Genomic DNA, 13076 nt, shown 5'->3' on the forward strand with positions numbered 1-13076 from the left:
TGATTTTCTTCTTTATAGTTTAGTCGTTTCTGAAGGAATGAAGGTTGTGATGGAAAAAAAAAAAACTATATTCTTTCCTCAGTTGAATAAGTAAAAAAGTATCTTGCTGTTGTAGAATAGAATGATTTGAATATACATCTAGTACCAGCAATGTGTATTCTCACAATGCTCAAATCTGTAATGACTCTGTTAAAATTTTGCCCATGTAAAGTTTTCTTAATTTCTACTTTTGACTGAAACGTATTTGTATAACAGGTCTTTTTAAAGGCTCTGCAACATGTAGTTGAAAAAAGTTTAATCATAATTTTAGCCTTAAAAAATGATGTTAATTATTTTGAATTTTTATCCAGTTTTAGATTAGTATTTACTAATACATTTCTTAAGTTTTCAGGAAAGAATTGTGATTCTGCTTTGGAATAGCAACAAAAAGGACATAACAATATGTTATTTTTAGGGATATGAGACAGATCTGGGTCGATGGCCTCACTAGGAAAGGCAGTTGGTTGCCTGAGTTGCTTATTGTTCTTTTGTTCTAATTGCAAGGATAGGATACATATATTTTTAGTCAAGCTGCCTGCCTTCCCTTTAGTACATTAAATAATAGTGATCTAGAATCTCCGCAGATATAAATTTTACCGGGTTGAACTTTCTCAATTGATAATCAGTCTTCTTTAGAATATTAGGCTCCAGAGTTTAGAATCAAAACATAGAGCATCATTTTTTTACACAGTTATTCCTTTTGGTAATAAAAGTGTTAATAAAACACATGATTAATAAATTATATACTTCTCCCTCTAATGTAACCTAATATCTTCAGTCAAAAATATATATTATATGTTTATTTGCATCTGACCTTTCATATTTAGTCATTTGTCAAAGATTTTAATATCTGTGTTTATGAAGAACATGTTTTTAATGTCCTTACTATATAAGGCAGGTTTTTTGATGTTCCATTTTTCTTTTTAAGAAATGTTTATCTTTTGGTTAAATCTATTCATGTATTATTTCTAGAGAAAATGAGATTTGCTGTACTGATGTATTAATAGAGGCATCTATGTGCTTTTGTAGACAGGCTTGTTTATGTTTATACTCCTCCATTTACAGGTGGGGGATTAATCCATACCTAAATATAAAGAATCCTTTAGTACAAAGAAAAACCTCTGAGGTTTTAGGCAAACATCCTAATAATCTCTTGCCAAATGGGAATTTTCTTGTTTCTAGTTTATGAAAAAATAATTTCTCAAAGCCAGATTTTTGCCCTGTGCTCTCCAAAGGCCAGCATTGTTTTTTTGAACTATCAAATGCAGCTAATTTTTATTTATATTGTGCAGATGCAAATGTACTCTCCTCCAAAATATAAATATTTCCTTTATTTTTCAGTGACTTTGAATTTGGAGAGCAATGATAAAGCCTTGCTGATTTCTGCAGTAATAGAAATTTGGACTATTTCCATTCAACCATAATACATATTTTTGAAATGTAAATAGGTGGATCTCAGGACTCATGTTTGTTTATTCAATCAGTTGGTATATACATAGGCTTCAAGTATCACGAAGTCATTTGGCAATACAAATTCGAATGAGCCTATAAAAAGGGACTTCAGAAATATGTCTTATGTTTCCTTAATTGCTCGTATCTACTGAAAATTATGTTTCTTTAATTGCTCTTATTTGCTGATAATTGCCTTTGTTATACTGTATGCAATAATAATGTCTGTGTTATTTGACTTATTTACAACGTGATGGCTATGTTCTACTTAAGAACTCCGTGCTGGAGTGCGGTGGTATGATCTTGGATCACTGTAACCTCCAACCCCCAGGTTCAAGCTATTCTCATGCCTCAGCCTCCAAAGTAACTGGGATTATAGGTGTGTGCCACCACACCCAGCTAATTTTTTTTGCATTTTCATAGAGACAGAATTTTGTCAGGTTGGTCAGGCTGGTATCAAACTCCTGGTCTTACATGATCTGCTGGCCTCAGCCTCCCAAAGTGCTGAGATTACAGGCATGAGCCATCACACCTAGCCTCTTTCAATAGTAATTTTTAAAATGGCCACAGATGAGCAGGATCAGCATCATCTGGAAACTTGTTAGAAATGCAAATTCTTGGCCTCCTCCAAGACTTACTAAATCAGAAACTCTTGACCGTAGGGCCCAGTCACCTGTGTTTTAATCAGCCTTCCCAGTGTTTCATATGTGTCCTGAAGTTTGAAAAACACTTTAAAACAATGCATAGGAAGGGATTCAGTGTACCAACAACACAATTGGAAATCATTTGCATGTCTGGTCATGAAAGAATATTAGCATTCAGGTGCTAAAAATGATCAATTTGAAGACTTCTGTGTATTCTTGGGAGGCAGTGCTTAAGATGTAAGTGAAAGAAATGGGCTTTTAAATTATATTTACCTATAAAATAGCTCTGTGTGGAAATAGGATGAAGACAAAGAATACAGGAATAATAGAAAAAGGTTTTTAATTGTCAAGGACACAGAATGAGAGTGATTTTTTTTTTGTTCGGCAAGTTTCTAATGAAGATTTTAAAAATATGAACTCTTTAAGAGAAACTAGCAACCAGATACAGTTAAAAATTTGAGAATAAATTCAAAGCTCTCTGGAAGTTGTCAGGTTAATTAGAAGACTGCTCATTCAAATGGTCCTTTTGCTGAGCTTCTTACCTTCCACAAAAGGGTAGGGTGGTTTTTTGGAGTAATGGTGTTATTTAGACTACAGATAAATTTTGCATATTGTTTTGAAATTGTAGCATATTTTTCCTTAGATGAAGCTATCTTCCTTTGCTATTTTATCCCTCCATTTTTGAAACTGATGTTGTTTAGGATTAGTATTAGGAAATATGCAAATGTTTATCCACTGTCTGGATAATGTGCCTTGTCTTTGCTTGTCTTTGCAGACCCTATCAGTGATCTACATGCTCAGTATTTTTCTCTATTAATCATTACAGTTTTATCCACTTGGTGTTCCATTCCTTTAGGGCTCAGTTTCAGTAATAGGAAAATAACCTAATGTGATAAACTTATTTGGGTTAATTCATGAAATGGATGCAGTCAGCCCCAATGAATAGAACATCTATGGCAGGCATCCCCAGACTATGGCCCGCGGGCTGCATGTGGCCCCCTGAGGCCATTTATCCAGTCCTCTGCCTCACTTCAGGAAGGGGCACCTCTTTCATTGGTGGTCAGTGAGAGGAGCACAGTATGTGGCAGCCCTCCAACGGTCTGAGGGACAGTGAACTGGCCCCCTGTGTAAAAAGTTTGGGGACACCTGATCTTTATATAAGGTCTTTACACTCAACTAAACCTCTCTAATGTTCTGATAATAAAAATTTCTGGCAAAATAGCAACCAGTCAGGTCACATGTCGTGCGGTAGATGACATTTTGTGCTACTTGGTTTGCTCACTAATGTGATGAATACTTTTTTACTTAATTGCAATTTATCACTACCCTAACACTGTACTTTAGAGTTGTTCAAAGTGTGGTCCCAAGAATAATAGTTCCAGAAGACGTTCAAAAATATTATTTATAAAGAAAAGTTGACATGGTTAAGAGTTGAAACAGGTTTCTTTAATTGCTCTTATTTACTGATAATTGCCTTTGTTAGCCTGTATCAGAACACTTGATATATCTCATTATAACCTCTCATACTAGTGTAGAAAATGTTGCCATTTCCATTTCATAGATGGGGAAACTGAGACACTGAGGTTGAGTAACTTCTCAGAGTTAAAAGGTAGTAAGTGTTGGAAGTGGACACTAAACCCTGGCAACCTAAATCCTAAATTTACACTCTTTACCACTAAACAATATTGACCTCTTCACCTGGAATTTCTTGGATGGTTCAATAAACTAATGTGATCTGTAAGCTACTGGAGACAAGTATATTGTTCAGCATTTTCTAAATGTATTTAACCATAGAACAGTCTCTTTCCCAACTTTTATCCTCCAGAGCATCTTCCTGTGCTAGGAGGTTGTAAATATATAGTTTGAGAAAGACATTGTCATTTGAAGCAAATGTAATAATTTGTAACATAATTTATATTGAAAGTTTTCCACATCTTGATACAGTTAAAACTCATGTATTTTAAGGTATTAAGAAATACTTAATTTGTACTCATTTTTACCTTCAGATTTCATTTGGAAGTGATTTTCTAGGAAATAACCTGAAAACCTTTATGGAAAAGACAGCAAAAATTTAATAAGGATCATTTGTTTCAGGCGTTTGACCAGCTGCTTTATATTTATATTTATATCACAGGATTCTTTCTAAACCATAGAGCTTGGGAATTGTTTTCATATTTTTGTTACAGGTGAAAAAATAAAGTCTTAGAGAAGTTCTTAAGTAAGAAGTATAATAAACAAAAGTCAAAGCCCTGACTTCCCAAACCTACAAAACATTCCCCTCCAAGCTGCCTCCTGTGGCATATCCATTAAATGCAAGTATCTTATTCACAAGGCTAGTCTTCTTAAAAGAATCTGTACCTTTTATGATATATTTAATGATCAACCATAGTAAAGTATTTTTACACCATTTTTACTTTAAAGGTATTCAGAATACAAAGGGCATTTAATTGCATAGTCAATAGTGCTCAATATAAAGATATATAATATATTTGCCTGACTATATTATGACAGGATAAAAAGTATGACAATATTTTTGTTACTGTATGATGGGCACTGCATAAAATGCTTTATGTGGTCTATCTCCTTAATAGGCAAAACTAACTAGAATTCTATAATAAGACATATTGTTATCTGTCCTGCCATCTTTTCAATAGAAATTGGAAGATAATACTTCCATATTGCCAGTATAGTCATGTTGAGTCTTCTCTTGCTAATTGTAGTATTTTTTAAGTAGATTGATATTATTTCAAGACATTTTTATAGCAGCACTTCACAGCTGGGTAAAATAATATGAAATTCCATGTTAATACTCCAGTGGTTTAAGGGTATTTTTCTAATTTAAGAAATACAAGTACTTGAGGGGCCTAAGGAAAAGACAGTGAATAATTTAATTGGAAGTCAGCAAAGTGATTTGAAATGTTATGGAGTTACCTGCTTTGTACTACTTTTAAATTAAATCATCACAGATCAACAGAAAGGTCACACACATTGTTATTGACTGTGTAATTTCTTCCTTAGCATAAAAAGTCTTCAGAATTATGCCTGTGTGGTAAAAATCAACTCACTGAAACAACCAAGCAACAGAGACACCAGAGCTCTGTTGCTATAGCAACTGAACTTGGCAATGTCTTCTGGGACTTGCTCTAAGGAAAGGTCCATGATAGTGAGTGATATTACATTCCTTTTTGCTCTTATGACACATACTGATTTACTGTAGGTAAAAAGTAGCATAGTTCAAATTGCATATTTTGCCTGGTGATGAAAAATGAGCTGTTGTGTAAGAATGCAAAGGAATTTAAAATAACTAGCAAGGAGATTAAAACCTCCATTTATCCTTAGTGGAAATGCTGCAGAAGCAGCCATTGCTCAGCAGCTGAAATTCAACAATTCATTAAAAATTATATATAGATATAGATATAGATATAGATATAGATATAGATATAGATATAGATATATTTGCGCACTCACAGACACACACCTGTCTTCTAATTTGGCAATGTATGAGAACAGTGAATATAATTTTAAAATTATATTAATGCCTATATTTGTTTCTAGGGGGAAAATATGGCTGTGTTTGCTTCTGATGTATATAAAATCTCAGACAACATTTATAGTGCTCTAAATCATAGTAAGAGAAATATGAGTGCTATTAACACATGAATATTTTCAAACTCAGTTTGACCAACTGCCTCAAAACTAAACACTAATTCAGGAAATGCAAGCAATTGCATTTAAAATGTGTTCGAATGCCTTTAGCTTTTAATTCTTTTATGTTTTTGCTTCACTAAAGATGTTCTCATTTGTTTTGTCATTCATTGAAGTAATTTACACTTTGGTAAAACATATCTGAAAGGACTTTGCAAATGTTAATACATACTCTTAACACCTAATCTCTGAGAAAGGCATATGTTTTAGATAAATACAATATAAATAATAACTAACCATTACTGTAAATGATTCAGTTGATTTTTGTTGTTGTTGTTGTTTTTCTGAGAATTATCTTTTGAGGTTGAAAACCTTCAAATATATTTTAAAAATTCAAAACAAAGTTTGTCAAGGATTGCACCCTGACACTATATCCATTTGACACCACTTTTTTTTAAAAAAAAGAAAGACAATGAAATTTAATATTTATTACAAGAATTGAAAATAATGGCAAAAACCACAGTACTTTTGCTTCTACCTAATAATGTATCTGGGCAGTTTCCTTTATTCTAATTTAAGTTAAATAACTCATTTCATCTTCCACTGACATATTAAATGTGAAAAACGATAAATAAATAGAAGCTCAAAACCAAAAATTATTCTTCATTAAAAACTTACCACTTTTGACCATTTAGCAATGAGTAGATTTTTCAATGGTGTCTACCTTCACTTGACCTGATAAGCATTCTTACTCATCTCCAACTCAATTAGCAAGGTTTACTGTGCCTTTAAGTTGTGCAATACACATACCACCTTCAGCTTGAATAATTTTCTGTTGCCATTATGCTGCATCTAGAATCAATGTACAATTGTTTTTGATTGGCCACAAATCAAAATTAAATAAACTTAAGGAAGCATTGAAAAGTCAAATGACATTACTGAAAAACTGCACAGCTTCTGTAATCTGCAGTTCCAATTTCTGCATTGCTATGGCCCTCCTACCATTAAAATAAATTTCTTCTATGTATGTGTATTTCATACCTAGTGATTTTATGTGTGTATATATATGTGTGTATCTATAGTGTATGTGTATATTATATAGACACACACCTACACACACACACACACACACACACACACACACACATACAAAATAGACACATGTGTATAATGAAAAGCAACAATATAGTAGAGAGTTGAATTGGTCCAGTGATCTGGCATTTTAATTGATTTTAACAGATATCTCAGGCTGATTTTCCTACAGCTGAAATTGAAATATCAAGTCAAAAATGTTGTGGAAAAATACACCTTTTATCATGTTTATGCATTGCATTAGGCCATTCTTACATTACTATAAAGAAATACTTGAGATTGAGTAATTATAAAGAAAATAGGTTTAATTGGCTCATGGTTCTGCAGGCTGTACAGAAAGCAGCATCTGCTTCTGAGGAGGCCTCAGGAAGCTTCTACGTATGGTGGAAGGAGAAGAGCGTGCAGGCACTTCACATGGTGAAAGTAGGAACAAGAGAGAGTGGGAGGGGAGGTGCCACACCCTTTTACATGACCAAATCTTCTGTGAACTCAGAGTGAGAGCTCACTTATCACCAAGGGCATGGCCCAACCATTCATGAGGTATCTGCCCCCATCATCCAAACACCTCCCACCATTCCCTACCTTCAATATTGGGGATTACATTTCAACATGAGACATGGGTGGGGGACAAATATCTAAACTGTGTCATATACTATTTAACACTCACCAAATGCTTTCTGGATATCTGGTGTCATGTCTGAGTGCTTTCCTGGGATTCTTTTTTTTTTTTTTTCAGCTCTCACAACTCTTTGAGATAGGCACTATTATTATCCTCATGGTAACAATAAGGAAAGTAAGTGATAGAGAGTTAATTGCTTGTCAAAGATTACACAGTCAGCTAGCAAGTGTCAAAGCCTTTATTTGAATCTAATGTATCTGATTTCAGAGCCCAAGTTTTAATTATATGCTATTCATTCCATTTCAGACCATATAGACTTTTGGCATGTCATTTTGTAGGTATTACTACTCAACTTTTAACATCCCTTAGTAATTGACCTACACTCAATGTGTAGCTCCTAGTTTGCTTATTTTTTGCCTATGCACTTTGGCAAAACAAGGAATTTAACAGCCAATCCCTATTCAAGTGTCAGAAGAAAGCACCTAGGAAACGGAATCTTACAAAACAGACCCCATAACAACAACAACATAAACTAGAAAACAGTAAGAAGATTTTCACATTGTTCAGTGTACATATTGATTTTCTTTTCAATCTGTTGACCATACTTGAAAAGTCTTCCAGAAACAAAAATTTATTCTAGGAATAAATAAGCTAAGGAACATTTATAATTGACTATAATTATAAACATATTTACAGCCTTTGGTCAGTTAAGATTAAATCTTTTAATTTCATTAGGTATGGAAGGATTTTCTGAGTATGCTATGGTATGGCAGAGAGATGAAGTTGCATTTTGTATCATATTCTACTTTTATTAAAGGATCTAAACTAAACTTATGATCAAGTGCAAACTGAAAACGTTGGCATAGCAACTAGTGCTTTGAAAGCAACTTCCCTAAAATGAAATGTCAAGTAAGTTTTACATAATATTTTTTCTTAACTGTTTTTGTCTTATTTCTTGATAGCAGTACAGATATCTTTCTTGTATATTGTTTGTAAAACACTTTCACTTTATATATTATCTCATTTTAGCTTCATTAGTACTCTATGGCAAAATCCAGTGTGATTGTTAATTTATAATACTTATTGATGAGGAAACTGCAGCTAATAGAAATTTAGTAATTTTTCTAAAGTAATCCTGCTAGTAAGTGATTGATTCCAGGTTAAAATATAAAATATATTACAAAGCCTTTTTTTTTTTTTTTTTTTTTTTAGACAGCCTCTCACTCTGTCAGTCAGACTGGAATGCAGTGGCATGATCTCTGCTCACTGCAACCTCAGACTCCCAGGCTCAAGCAATTCTCCTACCTCAGCCTCCCTAGTAGCTGGGATTACAGGCATGTGCCACCACACCGGACTAATTCTTGTAGTTTTAGTAGAGACAGGGTTTCACTGTGTTGGTCAGGCTGGTCTCAAACTCCTGACCTCAGGTAATCCTCCAGCCTCGGCCTTCCAAAGTGCTGGGATTATAGATGTGAGCCACTGCACCCACCTGAAACTTTTATATCTAAATTCTGTATGTTTTAAACTTTACACAATAAAATTTCCTTTTGAAGTTTTTTTTTTTTTTAAGTTAACGTAAATTAAAATACTTAGTTGTTCACTGTGTTTTTTATTTTGGCATTGTTTTCCTTAAATTACAAAGCGAACAATATATAATAATGTCTACTCACAATGTTCAGAAGAATTTTCTTTTATCTTTTCATAGACATCCTGAAAAGAATATTACTTGGTTTATATGTTCTATACTGATGTGAATGTTTTTGCAAAGGGGAAAGAAATGAAATAATTATGCATAATGTATTGTGTTCTTGAATAACTAATAAGTCTTTGAGCTGCCAAAGAAAAAATCCTGTGAAATAACTGTCGTTTGGATTATCTATTGTTCTCCCATGGGCTCAAGTTGCATAAATAGGGTGAAGCTAGATTCATTAAGAAACACGCTTTGCAAGTATGGCCATTTTGAGTTTGTATTGACTATAGTCAAGCATGGTGGAAATGCTGCTGTTACAAGATTCACTATGATAGGTTCGGACTCATTTATTTAGTGCTGTCTTTTTCATAAACTTAGTGAGTTAGGTTTCTACATGACTGGTCATTTTAGAGCTTGCCTTGCATTTCCCTTTAATATTTGACATTTTGAATTTCAGCTTCTCAGGAAAAACACATAACTTTGGTCCTGGACCCAGTAAGCACCTCTGTCATCTAAATGACCAGTCCTTCCACTGCAAGAGGTTTAGTGATTCATATAAGCTTTTAGTTCACTGAAATGGTATATTAACATTTTCATTTGAAGCCTGGGTGTACATTGTTTTATGATATAGTCTGCCATCTTGTTAGAAGCAGACTAAGACCTTAAGGAACTCTACATGTAGGTTTTGGGAGGAAAATTGTGTGAAAATTTGGGTTGCATATTGTTCTAAGGATATATCATTCCATTTTCTTTGTAATGAAATTCCAGATGTTACTAAAACAACAACAACAACAAAATAACAACAAACACCATGGCAAGTTATTTAACAGTATTTTGTCTGTTTCTTTAAACAAACACCAGTCATAAGAAATCACTGCATCAAGGTGTTATTCACCTCCCAATTGTAGCTTTCTTTTACATACCAGATTTTCATGCTAACTTCTAATCTCCCAGCACCACACTTATACCTCGCCCTTCAAACACTCTTGCCAATTATGGAAAATAGCCTTCTCTCTAGCCCAGAGTACTTAATAATCTAGTTATATTATAGGCAAGTTTTAAAGGCTACAAACTCTGTGGGAACAAATTATTTGAGACACTACCTCATAATGGGCTTTTTGACCTGCTGTTGTTGCTAAACCTATCCAATGTTTTAGTAGTTCCCTTTCTCAGAAACTGATACCTTGGTTCACAGTCTCTAACTTTCACACTCAACATAGTTCATTTGTAATTTCTTCCCCTAAAATCATAGAATATGGGGGAATGCAGAATTTAAAGGCAGATAAACGGCAGGCCTGATTTCAAATTTGTCTCTAACTTTTGCATTAGGCATAAGGTCTCTAAGCATTGTATTCCAGAACCATAACATGCAGACAAAATAACATATTAATTTGTCATCATTTACCAATGTGTTATTCATGCTAATGTTACTCAGTCCAGGACTCTATTTTGGTAATCATGCTAAGATATGAAGGAACTCTTTATGTTCCTAATGAGGTCCAGGGTTAATAGAAAAATTAGAAAACTCATATGGCACAGTTTTATTCACATCACATTTCCTGCCCACCCGGTAGTACGTAGGCTAAGGTGGGCTTTAGCGTTGCACAAGGAGTCACTTTGAACTGCAAGATATATGTCACAAAACTCCTCTCCCATGGTAATGTTTACAAGACACCTTCATACCTCCTACTATTTCCCTAACAACTTACAGCCAGCATGACAAGCAGCTAGGGCATGCATTCTAAGGAGCACAGTGAGGAATAGCATGTCCAACCTTGAAGATCTTATTTATCTCCTGTATTTCTCCAACATGTTGTAACAAAAAGAAATCCACCAATAAGCACTGAAGGAATTTCAGATGAACCTGAATTTTAATTGACATCTTGGCATCAGTGATATGAACAGGATCTTCCCTCATGTACAGCATTCATAGATCTGATGGTTAATATATATACATACATCAAGAGAGGAAGAGTGAAGATAAAATGTTCTAAAGATAAAAGGGAAGGTAGCCTTAACTCTTAAATTTTAAAAATCATAGCCATATTACTATCCATTAATGGGAGGGGAAACGGTTTTCCCTAAGATGACTTGACTTTGTCATCCTGATGCTTAGCCAGAGAATCTGAAACATATCCTTTGATTGCAATTGAAAGCCTGTCAACAAATTACCTTTCAGATAAACTGTCTCTTTGTGAGTTTGGAATCTCTAATTGTGAGTTCATCTCTCTAATTGTGAGTTTAAGATGCTACATAAATTACATTTTCAATTACAACATAATAAAGTGGTAGAGTAGAAAAGAGTGCCTCCTGTGTAATATAACTTTCTGAGGGTAAAGTTTAGGTTGGTGCAAAAGTAATTGCAGTTTTTGCAATTGAAACTAATGGTAGGCATGGAATATTATGCAGCAATAAAAAGGAATGAGTTAATGTCCTTTGCAGGACTGGGGATGAATCTGGAAGCCATCATCCTCAGCAAACTAACACAGGAACAGAAAACCAAACATCACATGTTCTCACTCATAAGTAGAAGTTGAACAATGAGAACTTACGGACACACACTGGGGCCTGTGGGAGGGAGGAAGGTGAGGTGAGGAAGAGCATCAGAACAAATAGCCAATGCACGCAGGGTTTAAGATGTAGGTGACAGCTTGATAGGTACAGCAAAATACCATGGCACACGTATACCTATGTAACAAACCTTCACTTTCTGCACAGATACCTCGGCACTTAAGTAAAATTTAAATTAAATAAATAAATAAATGGTAATGGTAGGGCCATTACTTTCATAATATGGTGGTAGGGCTTAAGCAGGAAGCAAGGGGCCAACATGAGAGAGGTGAGTGGAAACTGAGAACAATCTGGTGGGATATTCCCCCAAAATAGAAAGTTTTACATTGAAATTAAATATTTCATTTACTTAACAATTTTCTCTAGGATTTTGTTAGACATTCTCTAGAGTCTGATATGTTTCTCCTGTAGAATTGAGACACAGACTTGATATCTGTCTTCTTAAGCAAAAAATATTTTCTTACAGGTATCTTTTATTTTGGAACAGGAGACTAAAACCCCGGAAGAGAGATAATTCTAACATACGTATTTCCAACTGCCAACAGCTAATGTAGCCCGAGATTCTCACAATATAAATGCCTCATGTATCATTTAATAAGGATTACTATGCAATGAAACTTCACTATAAAATATGGAAAATATAGAAATAATTATTCTCATTGTTGTTCAAAAAGCTTTTCTTGAGTCTTGTCACAAAAGATCACAGTTTGCATTTTTAGGTGGCGTTCATGTACCTTTCTTCATTGCAGATGGAGAGCATTTTATGAACTTCATATCTTCTTGTTTCAGTAGGGTCTTCATGGTTGTGACTATATCTCCACAGCCAAAGCAAAGCAGACATTTAAGGTAATTACTTAGATAATTAATGGGCAAACCTCCACTTTGCTTTCACTGTGGCACCTTGGCCTTCAATCAAATGAGGGAAGTTGGGCACTCACAAGTTAATATTTTACTTTGTGTTTTTTCATGAGGTACTAAAACACTGTTTCTTCTTCCGTTTTTCCCATGACACTTTTAAAAATGGCAATCTGAGATTTATTGTGGGTGGCTGGAAGACAGTAACCTAGTAATGTAATATTTGTCATTTTCTTGGTGTAATTTTTGTGCTACAGGAAAGTTTAAAGTGTTTGTATAAACCTGGGCTTAGCTTCTATATGCAATATCATCTTTGTCTTTGCTTTCAAATATTTGAAATAAAACACTTATAGAATAAAAATGAAATACGATATAATTTCAGAATGTTTCAATTCTACCCCTATTTTAGTTTAACACGAAAGGAACCTCATGGACTTCCACCAAACTTTTGCTCCTGACACCATACCTAACT

General features: G+C 34.2%; 1 protein-coding gene across 8 annotated transcripts in view; it reads left to right on the forward strand.

The window, feature by feature from the left end:
- The window catches only part of GAS2 (growth arrest specific 2), a 135358-nt gene that overhangs the window by 79386 nt on the left and 42896 nt on the right, over positions 1–13076 (forward strand). For 4 of the 8 annotated variants that reach the window (XM_039470934.2, XM_074401243.1, XM_074401245.1 and 1 more), the window contains one exon: positions 12542–12595. The exons of 2 other annotated variants lie outside the window; for them this stretch is intronic. In XM_039470934.2, coding sequence (XP_039326868.1) covers positions 12542–12595 — 54 coding nt within the window. 2 more of the 8 variants (XM_074401246.1, XM_074401247.1) reach the window with 2 other exon arrangements.

This window comes from Saimiri boliviensis, chromosome 6, assembly GCF_048565385.1.
Source record: "Saimiri boliviensis isolate mSaiBol1 chromosome 6, mSaiBol1.pri, whole genome shotgun sequence".
Classification (NCBI taxonomy): domain Eukaryota; kingdom Metazoa; phylum Chordata; class Mammalia; order Primates; family Cebidae; genus Saimiri; species Saimiri boliviensis.